This window comes from Montipora foliosa, chromosome 10 (genome assembly GCF_036669935.1).
Source record: "Montipora foliosa isolate CH-2021 chromosome 10, ASM3666993v2, whole genome shotgun sequence".
Lineage (NCBI taxonomy): Eukaryota > Metazoa > Cnidaria > Anthozoa > Scleractinia > Acroporidae > Montipora > Montipora foliosa.
Window position 1 is genome coordinate 10,957,811 of NC_090878.1, and position 20,000 is coordinate 10,977,810.

At 40.3% G+C, this 20,000-nt stretch overlaps 1 protein-coding gene across 1 annotated transcript in view; it reads left to right on the plus strand.

Annotated features, from left to right (window-relative positions):
• The window catches only part of LOC137974269 (dynein axonemal intermediate chain 3-like), a 52,631-nt gene that overhangs the window by 17,706 nt on the left and 14,925 nt on the right, over positions 1-20,000 (plus strand). Inside the window, exons 15-18 of the mRNA XM_068821146.1 lie at positions 1,202-1,289; positions 3,566-3,687; positions 4,806-4,869; positions 6,806-6,936. Coding sequence (XP_068677247.1) covers positions 1,202-1,289; positions 3,566-3,687; positions 4,806-4,869; positions 6,806-6,936 — 405 coding nt within the window. The remainder of the gene's footprint in view (positions 1-1,201; positions 1,290-3,565; positions 3,688-4,805; positions 4,870-6,805; positions 6,937-20,000) is intronic.

The following is a 20,000-nucleotide window of genomic DNA, read 5'->3' on the forward strand; positions in this document are numbered from 1 at the left end:
TTAATCGGGTTTTTGACTGAGCTTAACCCACTCACTTCTCAAACGCCCTAGACGAGTAAAATCTATTAAGACTCACTTTCAGGGGTCAATGGGTTAGAGCGGTTTTCAATTGAGTGTCGAAAGTAATTAGCGAATTGCTTTGGTTTTGCATTACTTCACTCAGTGATTGGTTGAAAGTTCTCGCGCCCGTTTTTCAACCAATCAGAAGTGAAACCAAAACCAATCGTTCAAGCATCTTTTATTTACGCACGAAATCGGTTGGAGGCAAGAAACAAATTGCTTGTGAGAGCGTCTTATATATTCCTCGATTCGAAAAAATGCGCGGGTCTTTTATTCAAACACGCGCGAGGAAATCGATGGCTGCTCCGGCTGCGAAGCGGCGAAACAGCGAGGGACACACCATGCCACTCGTGGCCCACTCGCGCGGAAACAACGGAGCAACCATCGATTTGCTCGCGCGTGTTTAAATAATCCCGCCAGCTACATGGGCTACAATTCTATAATTTTTGCTGTGTGGTATTGTCGTTGCCGTAGCTGTTACAAGGGAGCTTAAGCACGCGAGTTTTTGAGAAGCGGACGGCAACCGGAAAAGAACATTTCGTGTGCCACGATAGTGGTGTCTCCCAGATTTTTATACTAATCATCTCAAATGGAGAAAAGATACTTAGCAATGTAATTGTGGTTGTGTGAAGATAAGTTAAAAGGGAAAACAGCTCACTTCCGGTAGCCGTCCGCGTTTTTGAGACGCGGACGGCAACCGGAAGAGAACATTTCGCGTGCCAGGACAATGGTGCCTCCTAGATTTTTATACTAATCATCTCTAATGGAGAAAAGATACTTAGCACTATAAATGTGGTTGAGTGAAGACAAATTGAAAGGGAAAACAGGTCACTTCCGGTTGCCGTCCGCGTCTCAAAAACGCGCGTGCTTAAGGTCCATGGTTTCTTAGACTCGCCGCTATCTTAATTTGTGGAAATGCAAATGGTCGCCGAAGTAAAAAAAGAGACAAAGCCGCATTCGTCGTTAACTACCCGAGAGATTTACGGTGTATTGGAAAGTCAAACGCGAGTGTTTTGTTTCCAGAAGTGTTACGTGTAAACCGGGTTGAAGTATTTTACTCCTATAATTTCAAATGAGATCTTGAATTAAGACCTTCCATGTTAGGGCAAACTTGATGGAGATTACTGTATTTGTTTCTCAGGTTACTGTATCTCACTTGACTGGGAGTGGTGAATTTGGACCAAGTGCGTTTAGTATATCGGAAAAACAAGGAGCGAGAATCACTGGAGGTCAGCAGATTTGGTTGAACACCTTTTTTAGTGTAGTGGGTTAGCGCTCCAACTTCTTGACCTCGGGGTCTGTGTTCAAGACCTGACTAAGCCAAGCGAAACGTTGCTCGGCGCTGTCCCCCTTCACCCATGTGTTTTGGTGGGTGCTGTTGGGGGGGGGGGGGGGGTTGTAGCCCTGAACTCGACTGGTATCCCGCCCAAGGAGGAGGTGGTGGGGTAGTGACAGTGCTCTCAGTCCTGAAGGAGCTCGTCACGGGGATCCTCTATCTCCACTAATTCTTTGAGTCAACTTTTTCCCGAGTAAATTAATTTTTAGGAACAGGTTTTTTGTGCGAAAAGTATCATATTTCCCTTGACGTTGAGATAGCTCTGTTTTGATTGGCTTTTACAATAGTGGCCGTGCGGAATCTTTTAAGGGAGGCGTTCTTTAAATAAATCTACTCGGGAAAGGGTTGACGACTGCTTTTGGCCAAGTATGGATGAGCTCCTGTCTTAGTGAATAGAATATGGGAAAAGAAGTGATCTCATCACCTTGATGTTGCTCTTGCACCGCATATTTGCTACATTTACCAGCAAATCTTTTTATTCCGCCTTGTCGTTTAAACAAGGGACATTGGCGCTTTCACGTCAAAATACAATAGAGTGAAATTGTGACTGGTATAAACCTCGGACAAACATATCATGAAGACGTTTGATCGTCTGGATATGGAAAGTCTTGCAGTCATGACTGCAAGTAGTAGGGAGTTTAAGAAATCACGACGGCTACGGCGACGAAAACGTCACTTAAAAATTTAAGTTTGAGCTATTTTAAGTATTTCATGATTATTCCATCTTGTTTATATTATTCAATATGGCCGAAGTGTCCTAAAACTGGAATGGTACGGACGGATTTGAAGTAAAGAGTGAGACTGAAAGATTTACTGTAGTTTGTCCACGTTGTGGTCAAAACCTTACATTTGGTCATTTCACGTGGTAGTTTTGACGAGTGCGGGAGAGAAATGTACAAAAATGCGTGACGCACGTTCAGCACGATCATTTTGGTTCTTTTAACCAATAATATTACCGCTTTTTCGTGCTTTTTGGCGTTGTCGTTGCCGTAGCCGTCGTCGTTTCTTAAACTCCCTAGTAACGGAGACGTGACGTACAACCGTAGGGAAGTGATCTGTAGCCTGCAATCCTGTCATTCCTTTTGTCTCTATAGCCTTTTTGAAAGCCCTAATTAGTGTAATAGCGAAAGTATGAAGAAGGCTAAGTCGCTTTATTTCAACAGACCTTTTAATATTTTTCAAATTTGATGGCGATAATTTCCGTTACTTTAAAGAAGTTTGTCCTAAATGTGGCCGTGTAAATATTTTTTTTCTGCATGCGTGTACGCGTTGGAGTGGCTGTTTTTGGTATAGTTCAAGTTTAATTCGTAATTAAATTTATATAGTCATTTAAGTGATGGGGATGTTTTTTTATTTATTTAGGGGTTTGCGTCAGGTGTTTAAACCAGACGTTCATGACCTTGAAGCGTTAAACTATGGTTCAGAGCTGGGGTTTTTTGAGTTTAAAAATGTCCTTATTTGGATGGAACGTAGCTCGCGCATTTTCCCGCGCGCGCAGCTTCGATCTTAGTTTTGTCCATATTTTGGCATAAAATTGGTGTTTTAAAAGCCCCAGCTTTGTTCCAAGGAAAAGATTTGCAAGTTACACGCTTCTAGGTAATGTCCTTCTGATTTAAACCTAGTAGTGGACATATGTCCAAGCACATAAATAAATAAATAAATAAATAAAGAAAGAAAGAAAGAAAGAAATAAGCTTTGGTTGTGAAAAGGTCAGTCAGTCAGTTAGTAACCCAGGACAACACTCATAAAGTAAAGTAACGTAACCATATTTAACGTCGATAACTCGTAACAGTAATTCAGCTGACAAACTTGAGGTCGACGGTGCGCTCATTTTACTCCCCCCTCTCCATCAGTGCTCCGTTTTACGGGTATTTAAAGCTACTTAAGCTACACTGAAAGGAAAGAAGTCGAAACATGGATGCCAGATCCTGGAATCGAACTCGACTAGGACCTCTTGCACAAATCAATACGATCTATATTTATTTAGGGGTATGTAAAATAAAACTGTAAATGCCTTCTTTATAGCGGAAGCGCACTTAGCTATCAAGCTAGTTCACAGGAACCCCATTTTAAATAATCTGAAAGAAAATTAACAGAGGACAAACTTGAAAGAAACATGGTTAAGAGTGTCCGAAGTGTAAACGTCTTCTTGTACTTATTTCTCAATAGCCAAACCAACGGAAGACAGAGAATCGGCTGGAATGTCCAATTTATCGACCAGTTTGGCCAAGGGAAGGGATCAAGGCAAGCTGTTGGAGAACGTCAGCTCTAAGTTTTATGTTGGCACTGAGGTGATTGACTGAATCAAACAACCTTATGTTTTAAACTATGGTATTGTCCATTCTGGAGTTCAAATAGTGAATGGGAACGGGTTTCTTATTTTAATTCAAATAGGCCACTTTCGAAAATACTCTTCGTTTGGCCCTCCAGATTTTGCATTCTCTCTTTTCGTAAATTCCATAATAATCATTGTTTTCGATTTCTCCTTCATGTCCCAAGAGAAATCGAAAACTGCTTACGGATTGTTTTTATTTTCTCTTGGACCATAGGAAGCGCCAAGAGAAACTTGAAACAATGCTAACGGAGATTTTGGAGGGACAAACAAAGAGTGTTATGGTATTTTCAAAAATGGCCTGTTCAAACACAAGAGAGCACCCCAGGGGAGGGTGGGGGAACTCCCATATGAAAGAGGCGGAAATGCTCCTCGTCTCGCTTAGGGGTGTAAATTTCGGATTTTGGTCTCACTTAGGGTGTTCTGGGCAAAAACGCCATCACATGTAGCAGTGAAGGTTTTTTTTAGGGATTGCACTTGAAGAAATTTAAACATGACTTGTATATTTAATGTGTTTTAAATCTGGTCTCTTTTGGGGTCAAAAAAGCCAGGGCCACACCGAGATTGGTCTCCTTTAGGGGTTTAATTCAAAATTTCCGATGAATATCCCCACCCCTTCATATACCAGGTCCCCACCCCCGGAAGAGGGCATTCGACTCTAACAGAGAGGGATTGTCGCAGCTGAGAGTACAACTCAAAAAGTTGCAAAGGAATCATATATTACTTGAAAATTAATGCGGATTGTATAACGACGCTCAGCGGAAATGATTAACGCACTTGAAACCGAGCGATTTAGGCAGCTGCAAACTATGAAGCCTGAAAAAGGGACTTCGCTAAGCTCGTACGAGATATAGTACGAACTCGAACCTGACGAGCTCTCATAATAATATGGCTTGATAGCTCAGGTGACCGAGTATTGCAGTGCAATCATATGGCTATCGGCTTCGAGTCCCCTTCAATCATTGACTTTTGTGTGCCAGAGAGATTATTACAGGATTCCTTAAGAGATTTTGGTGGAGTAGAAAAGCAGCAGCTTGTCTTCTAAATCAATAAGTTGGGACTTTGGTTTGATTCTAGGAGGGTGACCTTGTGTACATGGATTGGAAACCCGAGAAAGATACAGACAGTGGAAAGATTGTCAGTAAGTATTACTTGACAAAAAAAAAACGCAAATTATCTTTGTTGGCTGTAAATAAATATGGGCTATTGACCAAGCGTGTGGTCAAAATGGCTGGATATGGGCCAAGTTCTTTTTTTGCGTGTTTATGGTCGAGGTCCATAAAACACACAAAAAAAGAACGATGCCAATATCCAGCCATCTTGACCGAACAAGCTTGGTCAATAAAGGATTTATTATATGGGATAAAACACCAAAAACTGATCTTTCATCTAGCGAGACCAAGCGAGTAATCCCTGGCGAGCACTATAGCTCCGTCTTGCCCGCTCGGGTAGCCAATCACAGCGCGGGATTTGGTTCATTTTGCCCGCTCACGGAGCTAGTCATATAATAATGGTTGTTAGGGACTCGTAATATTACGGAGTTTAAGCTCTCGACGGTTTTGAGGCACAGACAGAAACCAAGGAAGGATGATTTCGCAAGTCCGAGGACAGTAATTTCTCCCATACTTTTTTATCTAATAGTCTCTAATAGTGAAAAAATACTTGGCAAGACAAATGTTGTAGTGCCAAGACAATTTGAAAAAGAAAACCATCGACCTACGAGTTTCCGGTTACTGAGCTATAGAACTCATGGGAGCTAGCAAACTCGTTCCCAGGGTCTCCATTGTCGTCATCGACAGAGAGACCCTGGGAACTAGGTACGGGAGCTAGGTCATTTTAAACTAGGGCATTTGGAAGGACTAACTCTACAACTCCTTCAAATTAACACACTTCAAACAGGATACATACTCCTCCAGAAGAATGCGCGATTATCATTCAAGTGTTCTTTCAAATTGTTGCATTTTCTTTGCAAACCGACGGGTCTGGATGGCCAGTTCTGACAAAAGGAAAGCGCCCTAGGTTCAGGTGCTATACTTCAAAGACGGAAATTGCAGAAGGAAATAGTGCATTTTCACTATATCGTTATGACGCAGGCCTCGGTTGTTCCGCAAAAGGTGGATGACACGATCCACCGGATTAATCACCATTCAGCGGATGAACACTAGCAAACCTAATAGGCCATTTCCGAGTTCGTGTCTGCCTCCTCTTCAAAGCGAGTCTAAGTGCGAAGTTTTTCTTGTGAAGATTAGTTTTCATTCATATTTAAAGTAGAACTAATTACTATCACAAAAAGTCCGCACTTAGATTCGCTTTGAAGAGGAGGCAGACATGAACTCGGAAATGGCCAATTGAGTTATCCAGTGGATAGTGATTTATCCAGTGGATAACCCAAACAATCCTTTGAACAACTAGGGCCTGGTGACAAAGTTTAACCCTAGTAAATGAAATGAAGACATATATTTTATTTTTATGGTGAATAGGGGATCCTCGCGAGAAACCCGAGTGCTCCTTTGCAGGAGTCGAACCGACCACCTTCCGATGACTAGTTCGGATGCTCAAGCAGTGAACTGTAGGAGACTCGTGGGAGCCAGGCCATGATCCATGATTTCGATAGTGTCTCGGGGATATTCGGAAAAAAATCCGAGTGCTCCTTTGCAGGAGTCGAACCTACGACCTTCCGATTACTACTTCGGATGCTCAAGCAGTGAGCTGTAGGAGACTCGTGGGAGCCAGGCCATGATACATGATTTCGATGGTGTCTCGGGGATACTCGGAAAAAAACTTTTTCTATTGACTTTTTCTATTGTAAAGTCTTGCCGAATATCAGCGTTGAACAGCATTTGGGAGTAGAGAAATAAACTCCTGGGTTAATTTTTGATCTGGGATTAGCGTTAATCGGCTTTTGAACAACCGGGCCCTGAATGACAAATTCGACCAAGTGTGCTGAATGAATGAGAAAAACAATTTTAAAACAATCATCCACTGAGAGGCGTAATTATCAGTATTAATTATCAGTTGTTATCAGTATTAATTATCAGTAGGTGTCGTTGATGCGTTGCTTATGTCCTGTTTTTCAGCTCCTCGGCCTGAGCAAGTCTGGGCAGCTCATGATGGTCCCATTGCCACCCTGCAGAGGTCACCATTCTTTCGAGACATCATCCTCACTGTTGGAGGATGGACATTCGCTATTTGGAAGGAAGGAGTCACGGTATATTGTCCATCTTTATATTTATCCTTTCCTTACGTATGACTAGATATTTTCTTTCAGACGTTGAGCGTGCTATGATTGGGCAAATTATTGGGTCACACAACATTTTAAAGCTTGCTATTGGCTGTCTTATAACCTTGTTTTTTCGAGTCACAGTAAAGTTACGGCTCCTTGTCCCTGGGCATAGGACCACCGAAGACAAATTGCATAGGTGAACCCCGGAGAACTTTAAAGTCGGAGCGCCTGTGTTGACGTCATTACGACCCTCAAATCCCCTTTCCTTCTTCCGTACATGACGTAGGATTTTCACAAACCCAGCCCCAGATCTCTCGAGTCGTCCATGACTTTGAGGTAGGGTCTATACACATCGCTCTGACGAAGGGCTAACGCTCAAAACGTCAGCTTTTAGAATCTCTGTACGGTGGCCAATTTACATTGTCAACTCCGTTGATAAAACCAGATTTTTGTATACTACTTCCCCACCGACGCAGCACCACAGTTTCTTTAGAAACTACCCCCTTCTATACACATGGTTGTGTAAAGTCGATGGCTAGATTTCTTTAGAGGCTCGGTTTTCTAGACGTACCACGCATCCCTCTACAACTTCTAAATCCATCGGTTGAAATTCATAGGATGCAGCTCTTCTGTGTATTTTATAACACGTTTCCAGGAGCTCATATAGCCAGGAGCCATCAATAACAATACAAGGTCTATGTAACGGCATTTTCATAGAGCGGTTTTCAAATGATTGTCGTAAAACCAAAACCAAAGTAATTACTTTGGCCAATCAAAAAGGACGGAGACAATCCAGTCAGGGTTCTATCTAGGGTATTTGAGGGGTAGAAGCTTCCCCCCCAAAATGCCCAGCTTCCCCCCCAAAAATATTGTTGTCATTACAGTATATAAGTAACTATACCGGAAAAATCATCCAGACGCAACGAGATCAGTGCACATGAACTTGGCAAAGGTAGCTGCGATTGTAAATGTATTACCGGTGACAACAGCCACTGTTGAGCGTTCCTTCATCGCCCTGAAGCTAATTAAAACAAGGCCACGCATTAGGCTCGGTGCGGATGCACTTAAACACACTATGCGCATTTGCATCGAAGGTCCTGACCAGTTGTCAGATTACGTCCTGGAGTCAGTGGTTGATCATTACAAAAGTGTAAAGAAGCGCAAACTGGCTTTGTAATTCAATTCAATTTCAATTCAACTTTTTAAAGAAGGAAAGTACATTTAGATCCTGAATTGATCAGGGAGATTTTCCAAAGATCAATTGCCATGATTTGTTTACCAGTATTTTTCACACTCGATTAGACGCATTGTCAGTTAACAGTCGCATCTACCGCGGTCAGTTTTTATTTACAGGTTTACAGTTATCCAGAATTTTGCAGTAGTTACGAGCATTGGTAAGAAATGGGGAAGTGCCGTTGTTGAGTTTATTTATTTTATTCACGTACTAACAAGTCAACGAGTATGTATAAATATTTGTGGAATTAGACGTGTCGGGTAACTCTTCTGTTCACGTTAGCAAATATCGGAGCTCAGTTTAACATTGTCAGAACGTGATCACGACAAAAAAATAAAATAAAATGCTACTGTAACATTTCTCAAAATTGTGTCTCAAAATGCACCAGATTGCATCTCAGCGCATATTCATTTCAAAAAATTTCCTGGGGAGCATGCCCCCGGACCCCCCCTAGGAAGCTCGTGGCCTTCGGCCACTCGGGACTTCTCCCCCAAACGATAAATCCTAGATAGAACCATGCCAGTAAACCAATCAAAACTCGCATTAATTACACGTAGCCGACACAAAGCGCGGGAAAATGTGTACGCGCGCGCCACGATTGGTTTTTGTCTCACTTCTGATTGGTTGAAAAAGTGGCGCGAGAACTTTGAACCAATCACTGAGTGAAATAATGCAAAACCAAAGTAATTCTCTAATTACTTTCGACACTCAATTGAAAACCACTCAAAGTCGAGCTAACTCTAATAACTAACTCTTCTTAAATAAGATTTGGCATGCCCGAGTGAGCTTTCTCAATCCCAAGGGTAATAATTTTGCAAGACTTTTGATTAGCTGGAAGGGTCTAGTTTCGCGGGAAGATCAATCTAAAAATAAATCGGTCGTTAAAAATGCCGTTCCACAAATACGGTGAAGTTGTGCGTTTCTAGTCATGGGCTCTTGCTGTTTTGTTTCCTAAACCGATCACCAGAACCTTTATAACAGCTGCATCCCGACCTATTTTGCGTCACTTAGTATAAGTGCACTCCCATATTGTCATCGGGGCTGCCTGAGTAAGTGACTGAGTGAGTGGGTGTAAGATTTGTAGGCCTGCAGCGCGTGCATGAATTACAAAACTAATGCACGGACTGATGTTTGTTTGCGGCCCACTTGTCGCCTTTTTCCTTTCTTAATTTCTTAATGAAAGAAGAATGAAAACTGTTTGAGTACGTTATTGTCAAATTAACGGACATATTTAAATTCTTGAATTCACTCTTTTCGCGTTTACCGAGACCGTAACGCAAGCTCACATTCCACAGACACTCTGCAGGTCAAATGAACAAGAAACAAAATCACCAATCGATCATAATATGTTTTATTCTCAAAGACCGGGTCAACTTCTCTGCTTGCATTAAAAAACATTCAACAGTAATTTTCCTCGCAACCAAAAGAAAAACAGTAGAAAACTATTTTTATCGATCTTTATTATTGCGATCGATCAGCAAAAAATTTAGATTTTATCAGCTTGTTTGTGTTGAAATTCCCACGACGCTGTGGTCAAAAATTTTGCCCAGTAATAATAGAAAAGGTGAGCTCTTCTGAATTAAACGAAACATTAAAAAATCGCAACTTAGTTTTCACATCTGTCGAAATCTTTTAGTCATCGAGTCTCAAAGTCCCCCCAGCCCCCCGGCTCCGCCGCACCTGACATTGTAATTTATTCACGCAATTTGTCGCTTCACTTTTCTTTTAACAAAATTATATCTGTATGAAAAATGGAGAAGCGGAAGTGTTTGGTGAGAGGGAAAACAACGCTGAAAAACCTTTTCAAATCCCCGTGTCATTTAACAGCCGCACCGGAAAATAACTGGGTGAACACGAAAATAAATAGGTCCGTTGCAAGCGTGCTTGAATTTCAACAAATGAAGAACCCCAAAATCGGCACGAATTTGTGACGCTGATGAATAATAAAGCAGTTTCTATTTCCAAAACGATGGAATTACCTGGTGATAAATAACCTAGTCTAGGAGAGAGAATTTTTGACTTTGCAAAAACAATGGTTACAGCAAACAGTTGTTAGTAACACGCAAGGTAACTTGATCACAAGCGGTAGCTGAAATCGGTGTTCCTTTCTCTTTTGCGATTTATTTGTGCAGCCAAAAGTACAATAGGAAAGGTATCTGTTTTCAAACATTGCTTTTGTTATTCAAATGTACAAACCACAGAAACAATAGACCTTTTGTTGCCACAGCCAATCAGGCTGTGGTTGACACATTAATGACAGTAGGTGACATCAACGATATCTTCGCTATATAAAAATTGAACGTAGCGAAAATCTCTCAAAATGTTTTTTTGCTGATGGCAACTTTTTACATTCGCGGCACAAAATTTATGCTGTTTTCATGTCACAAATTTTGTTGCTTCTCGATCGACACTCTCAAAAACGTCCTTGTGCTCTTCCTTAAAATTGTACATCATTATTTATGTGCTTTTACATCGATAGTTGTTTTGCATAAGGCAGGCTTACAAAATTTGTACCTTTCTTAGTTCGCAATTTTGAGCGTTAAAATAGAATTTTCGGTCCTGTGTTTCTGACGGCAAGTCGTATGTTTGAGGTCACCCATCCAAATACTAACCCCGCCGGACAGGGATTAATTTCAGTGAACTTTTGTCTAAGAAAGCTGTCAGACGCTCAGAGTGTACGCTCAAACTTGTGGTAAAAAATAAGTGGTCAGGGAACTTGAAAATGACCAACATGTCAACCTCGAAGCCAATGTTTCTCGATTCTCATTTATTTCCTTGAATCTTTCTGTGTTTAGTATTTTACTAGTAACTACATGTCTTCTTAGGTGGCTATTTACCGAAGACATCTACCATGGCACTATAATGATTTACGATACCAAAACAAGATCATGTAGTATTAGAGCTATATTTTACGTCCTGCAAAGCAAAACGCAGCCCAGTTGACAGTTATGGAATGACGCCCTGTGTCAAGTTTACGTACGCATTGCGCACCTATTTTTTTCCTTTACGATGTCTACTTGTCAGAAATATAGGCACTTTAAATTCGAGATGAAATAAAGGTTTTGTTGTTATGATCGCCATCAAGCTATAACCGGGCCGTAGCCACACAAAGAGGCGAGCGCATAGATTATAAAAACCCGAACGTTATTTGGAATTTATCCATCAAAAATCGCGGTGCGATCCCGGAGTGGAAATTTATCTGTCCTTAATTAAGGCTGTGGTTTTTTTATGGAGATTCGGATCGTTGCCTTGTGATGCGAGAGATGACGAGATCGCCGCGAGTCACCACCCTTTCTTCTCTTTATGAGTGGAAATAACAACTAACGACATCGTAAAAATTCGCAAGGCAACAAACCCGTCTAGAACGGACACAGTTTGCGCTGCGATTGCACAGAAAAGACGAGGAAAACTGCACGAAGAGGAACGTTAAGTTTATTTCTACATTTACAGCTTTAGCATTTATAAGCTCAAAGCTAATTTTCTCATAAATCGGGAGTGACTGATGCTGTGAATGAGTTCTCAATTTTATACAGCATATTATCGGTTGACTTGACTGGCAAGGATCATTAAACACGTTAATGAAATAGTTTTTGTTTTGTGATCAATAAAGAGGCCTCGTCGCTCTCTTTGTTTTGCTGAACTGGTCCGCATCACAGAAGAGAACAGCAGAAATTGGAGCAGATAACCAATCTCCAGAGACACCAATAACAATATAGAAACGTACGACTTCTGGTGGACGAACAAAAGACGCTAATGTGAGATCTTTGTTTTCGTCTGCCAACATGGCGGCGATGACGTCACGTGAAAACCGTCTTTAAGGCATGAAGCATTATTATTTCTCGTTTTTTACGTTAGAGAATGTCAAAATACATATAGTAAATGGGATTATTAGCTGGCAAAATCTTCAACTAATTGTAAATAGATTTATTACATTTGATCTTTTTATTTTTTTGTATAGCAACTCGCCCCTTGTGGGAATCAGCTTTTCGATGTATTTATAGTTCCTTTCATTGTTTTTCTCATGTGAAGCTCGTTCTTATCTGAGAGCACCTATAAAAACTCCTACTTCTTATCCAATTAAAAAAAACACCATATGACAACAAAATATGTCCCCGAAAAATCGTAGTAGAGCTATTTGAGATCGACAGACAGAAAGCGCTATGTTAATACCGCATATATTTATTTATGATTTTTATTTTAACGGGATGATCGCGTGATCCTAGCGATCTCCCTGAGGCCAAATAATATTGTGACATATTAAACCTCTCAACTTTATGGTAATCCATCATTACTGACAAAAACGGTCAAATATACATGTAAAAGGATAGCATGCCCTTCGTGGCTGTGAAGTCTCATTAAAGAATTGTTTTGGATCCACAATTAGCAACTTCATCATGAAAACAAGATAAAATTTTGGCAGTGATTTTTTAGAGCTCTTTTCAAAAGTCTTAATGATATCTATTGAATTTGTAAAGCCATTTCTTATCAACCAACTTAAATATGTGTGAACTATTTCAAAATCTTGTATTCTTGTTGTTAACTGCGGCCCATAATTAGCAATACAAGTGAACTTGCCCAGGTGTCCATCAGAACTTGGACAACACTGCATATGAAAGGATCAGATTACTTTAGTTATTACTGGGTTGCCTTATAAGGCAAACCCAGTCGAGGTCTACGTTTAGTTTGTTTGTTTTCTTTTTTTTTTTTTTTTCTTTTTTTTTTTTTTTTTTTTTTCCGTGTCGGTAAAAGTCTTGCCTGTCACTCCCCTGGTAAGTAGTGTCTTTGTGTATAGAGCCTTCTGCGCGTATTTTCTTAGGATCGAGAGGGTAGTGGAACTGCGTAGATTTCTCTTGTGGACACAGTAGAATCATTAACTTAGCCTGCAATGGCGTCGAAAGTCATGCAACGCGAATGGCGTTTTAGTGGATCCTTAAACAAAATATACCCTTATGGAGCTCAATAATGGAAAGTCAGTTGGATAAACTAGGCATGAATCTCAAAAGCGACGAGTACTGGACTTCGACAACAATCTATCGCCCGTCGAGACGAAATCAAAGTGAGCAGTATTTACCTGAAATACATGGTAATTTGACACAATTGAGTTTCTTGTCTTCACGCACGCAATCAAATAGGAAGAGGTTTTCGCCTCTAAGAGCAAATATGTTGTTTGTTTCAATAAAATTTTCGCTGGAAAAGGATTCTGTGGTATTTTCTGCCTTTGTGAATTATAATATCATGTTGTGTATTGAATTTTCGAGCTTAAGGTTCAAATGTGATATGGGAGAAGTTTTTTAGTATTGCTCTGTAAGCAGGAAGGGTTCACAGGCCTGTTGGAAGCGTGCTTGAGTTTCAACAAAATGAGCCCCAAAATCAGTGAAAACTTGTGACGCAGATGAATAATAAAGTAGCTGCTATTTCCAAAATGATGGAATTACCTGGTGATAAATCACGTCGTACACGTCTTGGAGAGTAAATTTTGACTTTGCATAAACAAGAGTTGGGCGATTGTGATCTTTGTTTTGACTTCGCTCATTTCATTGTCAAACTTTATCACACTTGACAGAAAAAGAAACTTACAAAAACCCGGTATCTTGGGCATATGAATTACGGGGTGGTGACTTCTTTGCCTAAAAGCAACTCACTTAACGAAACTGTCCTTTTTCAAACAACAACAAGGATTCAAACAGCTTCAATTCTTACAGAGTTCGATAAAACATGCGGTGGGGCAACCAAAGCGATGGGAGCTGTGTTGGGGTTTCAGTGTGAAAGTACAAACGGCTACTAACACTCTTATAACTCTTTTTTTATTATTATTTTACTAACCCACAGTCTGCAGTCTGCATTTTACCCTCAGTCTGCATTTTATCCCTGGTCTGCAGTCTGCAGTCTGCGTTTTACACTGACCGGTTATTTGAGTGGTTTTTGGCAACAGAGGTTAATTATTCGTAATGCGATCGCTTCCGTTGCCGTTAGCAATGGGTCGCAAATTTGACACTTTTATCGCATTATCACATTACGCATTGAACCACGTTATCTATTATTCCTAAAAATCTAAAAATATTCGTGCCTTATCAGTTTTCGGTCGAATTTATGTCCAAGAAGGCAGATAAATTGCAGAAAATATTAGTTTTGCATCCAAAAATTCGTAATCAACGCTAAAATGACCAAATTTTGCCTAGAAAACATATTTTACTGTTATTTTTCTTAAATTTTTTCGTTCAACTTTCGCTTTTATAAAATGTTTCAGTTTTCTGTAAATAAGTTATATGCTGTTGGAAAGCTTATTTTCTTAGCTTTAAAATGATGTATTTTTTCCCCCTAACTTAAATATTTTTTGAGAAAAAAAAAACATTTTTTGGCGATGGCTGATTTACCGCGGTTTTCTCGCGGTTGGGAAAGTAGGAAGAAGAGTTAGGCCAGTAGCCAGGTTTTTAACCTCAGAAAAGGATCTGTTTCGTCGTACGAACGTGTGAGGACCTGTTAATTACCTTTTGGTTAGTTTTTGCAAGCCCGGGGGGGGGGGGGGGGGGTACTCCCATATGAAACAGACGGGGATGCTCGTCGTCTCGCTTAGGGGTGTAAATTTTGGATTTTGGTCTCGCTTAGGGTGTTTCGGGCAAAGCGCCAATATTTTAAGCCGCCAAGGTCAAAATTTGCTTAAGTCACGCCCAGATTGGTCTCCTTTAGGAGTCACAAAAAGCTTGAGCCACGCCCAGATGGTCTCCTTCAGGGGTTAAATTTAAAATTTCCGACTAGCATCCCCGTGTGTTCCATATGGGAGTCCCCCCCCCCCCCCACCTCCGGGCTGCACGTACCACAGGCAACCCAGTGTACCCTCACGGAGGGTCTAGTTGAAAGTTAACACCAAGATGTTCTCAGAGACGGAACAACATGATTTGGTATTCGGCCAGAGGGTAAAGACCGTAAAAAGAGCGGTAGAAGTAAACTTCACGACCAATATCTTGAGGTAGTCTACAAGTGTCAAAGGCATTCAGTCGATGATTGAGTGACTCGATTCGGTTTTTGGAAAAAAAAACACATTTTCATTAAGAATAGGTCGGCGATGTGGTAATTTTGTTTTTCTAGCTCTTTCTAAGAATTTAACCTTTGTAGTGACTAGTATAATCACAAGAGTCGGAGTGAAGGGAGCTTGCATTTTGTTAAAAACAGAAAAACTAGTGAAGACTATTTTATTAGTTATTTCAACTTCGAAGATGACTCACTACCAACTTTGTTTCGAAACTTCAAGTTCTTCTTTCTCACGTTGATTCGATGTTTCATTGATGCCTTGGCGACTAGTTTAAATTTGCTTTTACCTGGCGAAGGTTACTACGGGTCAATAACGGTATTTGGTATTTATTCGGCCTGAGGGTAGAAGACAGTAAGGAGATCTTTAGAACGATCAAAAATATCGCAAGTTATCGACAAGCGATATCGCAAGTGATCCAGAAGCGTTTAAGGTTTTACTCATGTAGCCGATAATTACGCTGCCCTTTAACCAGAATGAAAAATTGACGTTTATTACCTAGCGTTTTCTAAGAATTTGATTTTTTGGTGATCTGTTAATACTATTTATATCATTACCATGATTAGTCGGACCGAAGGGGGCGGGGGTACGTGACATTTTGTTGAAAACATACAGTACATTAAAAATTGTTTTATTAGTTACTTTAACTTTCAAAATATCCACTACTGACTTTGTTCCAAATCCTTTTTTGTCGCTCTGATTAGATATTTCATGACTGACGCCTTGGAAACTAGTTTTGTTTTTAGCTCGCAGAGTGCGGTTAGTGCGGGTCATTGAACATTTTCAATGCCCAATGACAGAGTGCCAAGCCATGCCTTATTTAGAAAGTTAATTAAATCCTTTGCTGTCAATCTTGGACTTAAAACGTCGCGTCTACTGCTTCCACCGCACCCAGATCAGAAACAAACTTGACAACGATCAAACAAGACTGAAATAGCGCCGTAGAAATGGGTTTAAAAGAGCAGTTTACTCCCAAAACTTTTAACAACCTAAGTTTTGTAGTAGTGTTGCTTTGGGTTGTTCTTGGTGTGGCAGCGACTGTGATATTCTTAGAGATGGAAATCAATGAACCAAGATTCCATTTCCGTTGCGATGTGAAAACCGACATCAACGAAGATTACATCCGAATAAAGTGCTTCAACCAGTACCAAATGCGATTCAACAGACTCAACGTTCCTCCCTATGCTTTGATCATGATTAATTTCTTGTCGATTTCCATTGTGTCCCTCGTATACTCTCAGAGCGTCGACTCAACAGTTAACAGACTCGAGCGAGATCACCAAGATGCCGAACGAGAGCAGAGAAATCCAAGACGAAGCCGTTGGCTTTTCGGCGCGAATTTATCTCAACTTGCCGCAAAATTTGCTCTGGGAATCATTTTCATTGTCTTCTTGGAGACGGACCTACTTTATCCCAGGCATTTTCCCACAGATTTTAACTGTCTTTTTAAAGAAGGTAATGATACGGAGGATCTGTTTCCGAACGGGACGCAATCAAAATGTATCACTGAGAGAGCAACGATTAAGAATTTCTGGATCAGTGCTGTGGCAGTGGTTAACGGCATTTTCGCATTTTTTGCTTTCGTGGAGATTGTCTGGATCTTATCACGAGCTAGGAGAGGAAAAAACTTTATGGACAATCGCCAGTTTTACGTTGATCATTTGAGATCGAAGTCGGATCAAAAAAAACACGAAACACCTCAAGAAGAAGAAGAAATACCGTTAACTAATGTAGAAAGTAGATGTGAACCTGCAGTGCAGGAAGCCGTCAGTAACCAAGATGCTCCTTCATCACTTAATACGGGCGAAGCGGAAGGTGGAATGCCTTTGGAACACTCAGAACTCGCTCGAGATCAACTTGAACTGACAGAAGCCGTTGAAACAAAATGAAGGATGATTACTTAACTTCCACAGAGCAACTTTATGACCTTAGACAACCTTTTCAACGAAACCCAGGCGAAGGCCCGAAACCCAATGATCTAAAAACTGATCAAATTTATGTCAATGTGGCAATGCATGAAGGCAGAACTGACATGATGTCTTTGCGAACGACGGAAGCGAACGGCGTAAACAATACCCGTGCGAGTTGTTTGAGGCCGGAGGATCTTATAGACAGTCAAACAGCACAAGAATGTCCTTGTTGTTGGAAGTTCTGGCATAGGAAAGACATTACTGAGCATGATGATTGCTCGAATGTGGGCATCTGGTGAAGCGTTCAATGGCCATCAAGACGACAAAACAAACGTTGTTGTTGTGTTCGTTATGAAATTCAGACGCTTTACAAGCAATCTGGTGCTTAGTCTCCGTGAATTGTTGGCTAATACAGAAACATTTGAGCACTTGGATGAAGCTGTGTGGGATTTTGTCGTCCAAAAACCCAAGCCAAGTACTTTTATTTTTGACGGAGTCGATCGATGAATATTCTGCGAAAGAGGATATCGCTAGAAAAGACCACACATGTTACAAGAATGGCTTATATTCCAGGAGAAGATGCCCGTTTCCGCTTTGTTTAACAAACTATACCATCGGAAGAACTTCTTTGGGGTCTAAAAAATTATGATCACAGCAACAAGACCAATGGCAGGGTCCTGTGCTGAATAAATGAAATTTGATAGAACAGTCGAAATCCTCGCATTTACTTCGGAAAAGATTGAAGATTACGTCGAAAAGTTTACACAAGGTATCGCGACGCAAAGGACAAAATTTGGGGACACATTAAGTCGAACATGAACCTGTTTTCATTGTGCTACATCCCAGTGAACTGCTTTCTTGTCTGTTCCCGTCTGTGGGAAATTATTAGTTTCAGTGATGCAGCTCACAACTTGCTCCCTACAAGAATGACCGATATTTACACGATGGTTGTAAAGCAAATTGTCTTCTTTAAGCAAAATCAGCTGTCGAACTAACCCGAGTCTCAAAAAGTACATGCACTTTCCGCTTAACCACCTCCCAGATGATCACAAAGAGATTTTCAAGAGACTGGGAAAAATTGCTTTTGAGGGAGTAAAGCAAGGAAGATTGCTCTTTGAGTCAAGCGAAGTTAGTGGACTGGAAGATTGTGGACTTCTTCACGAAGTGCCAGACGCCAAATGCCGTTTTAGCGATCCGCACCAGAAGGCCGAATGCTGCTTTACGCAGTTTACAGTTCGAGAGTTCTTTGCTGCCAAACATGTGATAGAATCCTTTAGTGAAAGAGAACTTGAAATATTTGTTTCAGAACGCATCAACGATGGTGCATGGCATGTGGTGCTTCAGTTTGTGGCTGGATTACTCGAGCCTGATCCAGAAACAAAGAGCTCAAGCAGCAACATTTTTGTCAAACTGCTTTCTATGTCGATTGAGAAGAAATCCGAACGGGAATTGATAGATGATAACGAATTACCAGAGCCAAAAACACTGACCTCTTGGTCAGCTCATGAAGACAAAGAGCTAGCACTGAACTTACGTAAGTGTTTGTATGATTATTAATGAAAAAAAGAAAATTCAGAACATTGGGTTTAACGAGGTAGATTTTAGTTGGTGTTCACTCGCGCCTGTTGACTTTGCTGCTGTCTCGCATTTCTTAGAAAGTGCTTTGGAAGTTTAAGTATGAATTTGTGCTGGAATGATCTTGGTTCATTGGGTTCAAAGGAAGTGCAAAACTATAACCAGTTAACTGATAAAGGAGCCGAGCATTTAGCAATGTTTAGCTTTGAAAAAAACTTAATCCCTGAAAACTCCCCTTTGTTTAAATTTCGTTGTTTGTTAGCTTAATAATATGAAATTGAAAGGTTGAAGTCATGCAACTAAATACGAAAAAAGTTGAAGGTTAAAATAAGCTTACTTCATCCGTTTGGATTTGTGAAAGGTTTTTTTAAATAGCAAAATTACATTGGTTCAAACGTAACCGAAGAATGAACGACACACAAGCAACAAATTCAAACAAATTTAATGTATTGTGATGTACAAGCGAGTTTCATTTAAAATCCAGCTTACCAAAAATAGCTTAACCAAGACAAAATGTCCATACAACAATTTAGTACACCAAACAAGCTTTTTTAAGTGTCCATGGTCTCTCTCTAAAGCATTTCAAATCTCAGCTCCTTTCACTTCTTTCCAATGAACCTTTGATTGTTCAATGCCTAGTAACTTGAATTTGTACTAATAATCTCTTTGGTTCTATGCTTAAGTTGTAGTTTTCGTAAGTCCATCGTAAAATAGTACAGGACTGTCATTCAAGTAACGTACGATTCTTCTTGTAAATACTTTGGTGGAAAACAAAAAATACTGAGTTGAGATTCAACTACTCGGAAATTTTCTGTCATCTACGGATCCAAATGTCGAACCAATGAAAAGGAAGTTTGGTTTTCAATTAACCAATCACAAAAAGACTGAAAAATGTCTTGTTTTCCAAGAGGTCTAACTGTTCACTGAAATGAACCAATCAGGAAAGTTAAGGTGAAATTTGGATCTTTATTTTCAGAACATTTTCCGTTAGTGAAAACAACCACACCACTAAGTGGTGTTAGAGGAAGTAAAGAAAGTAGTTCAAAGAGAAATTGCCCTTCGGGGAAGACAAGATAGTTTGTAAATAATGTTTCAACTTTTACTTTTTAATTGCTTTGTGAAACTCAATTATCAATACGTAACCAAAGATTTGTCATAATGCATGATTGAAATTGTTTGCTCTGAGGATTCCTTGTAACATTTGTAAAAGTAGGTGTGGTTTAATTAAACTTTTTGAGATGAAGTTTTGTGTCTGTGCATGAATTGCCTCACTTTGTCGTGTCACGCCCCATTCTTTGTGAGG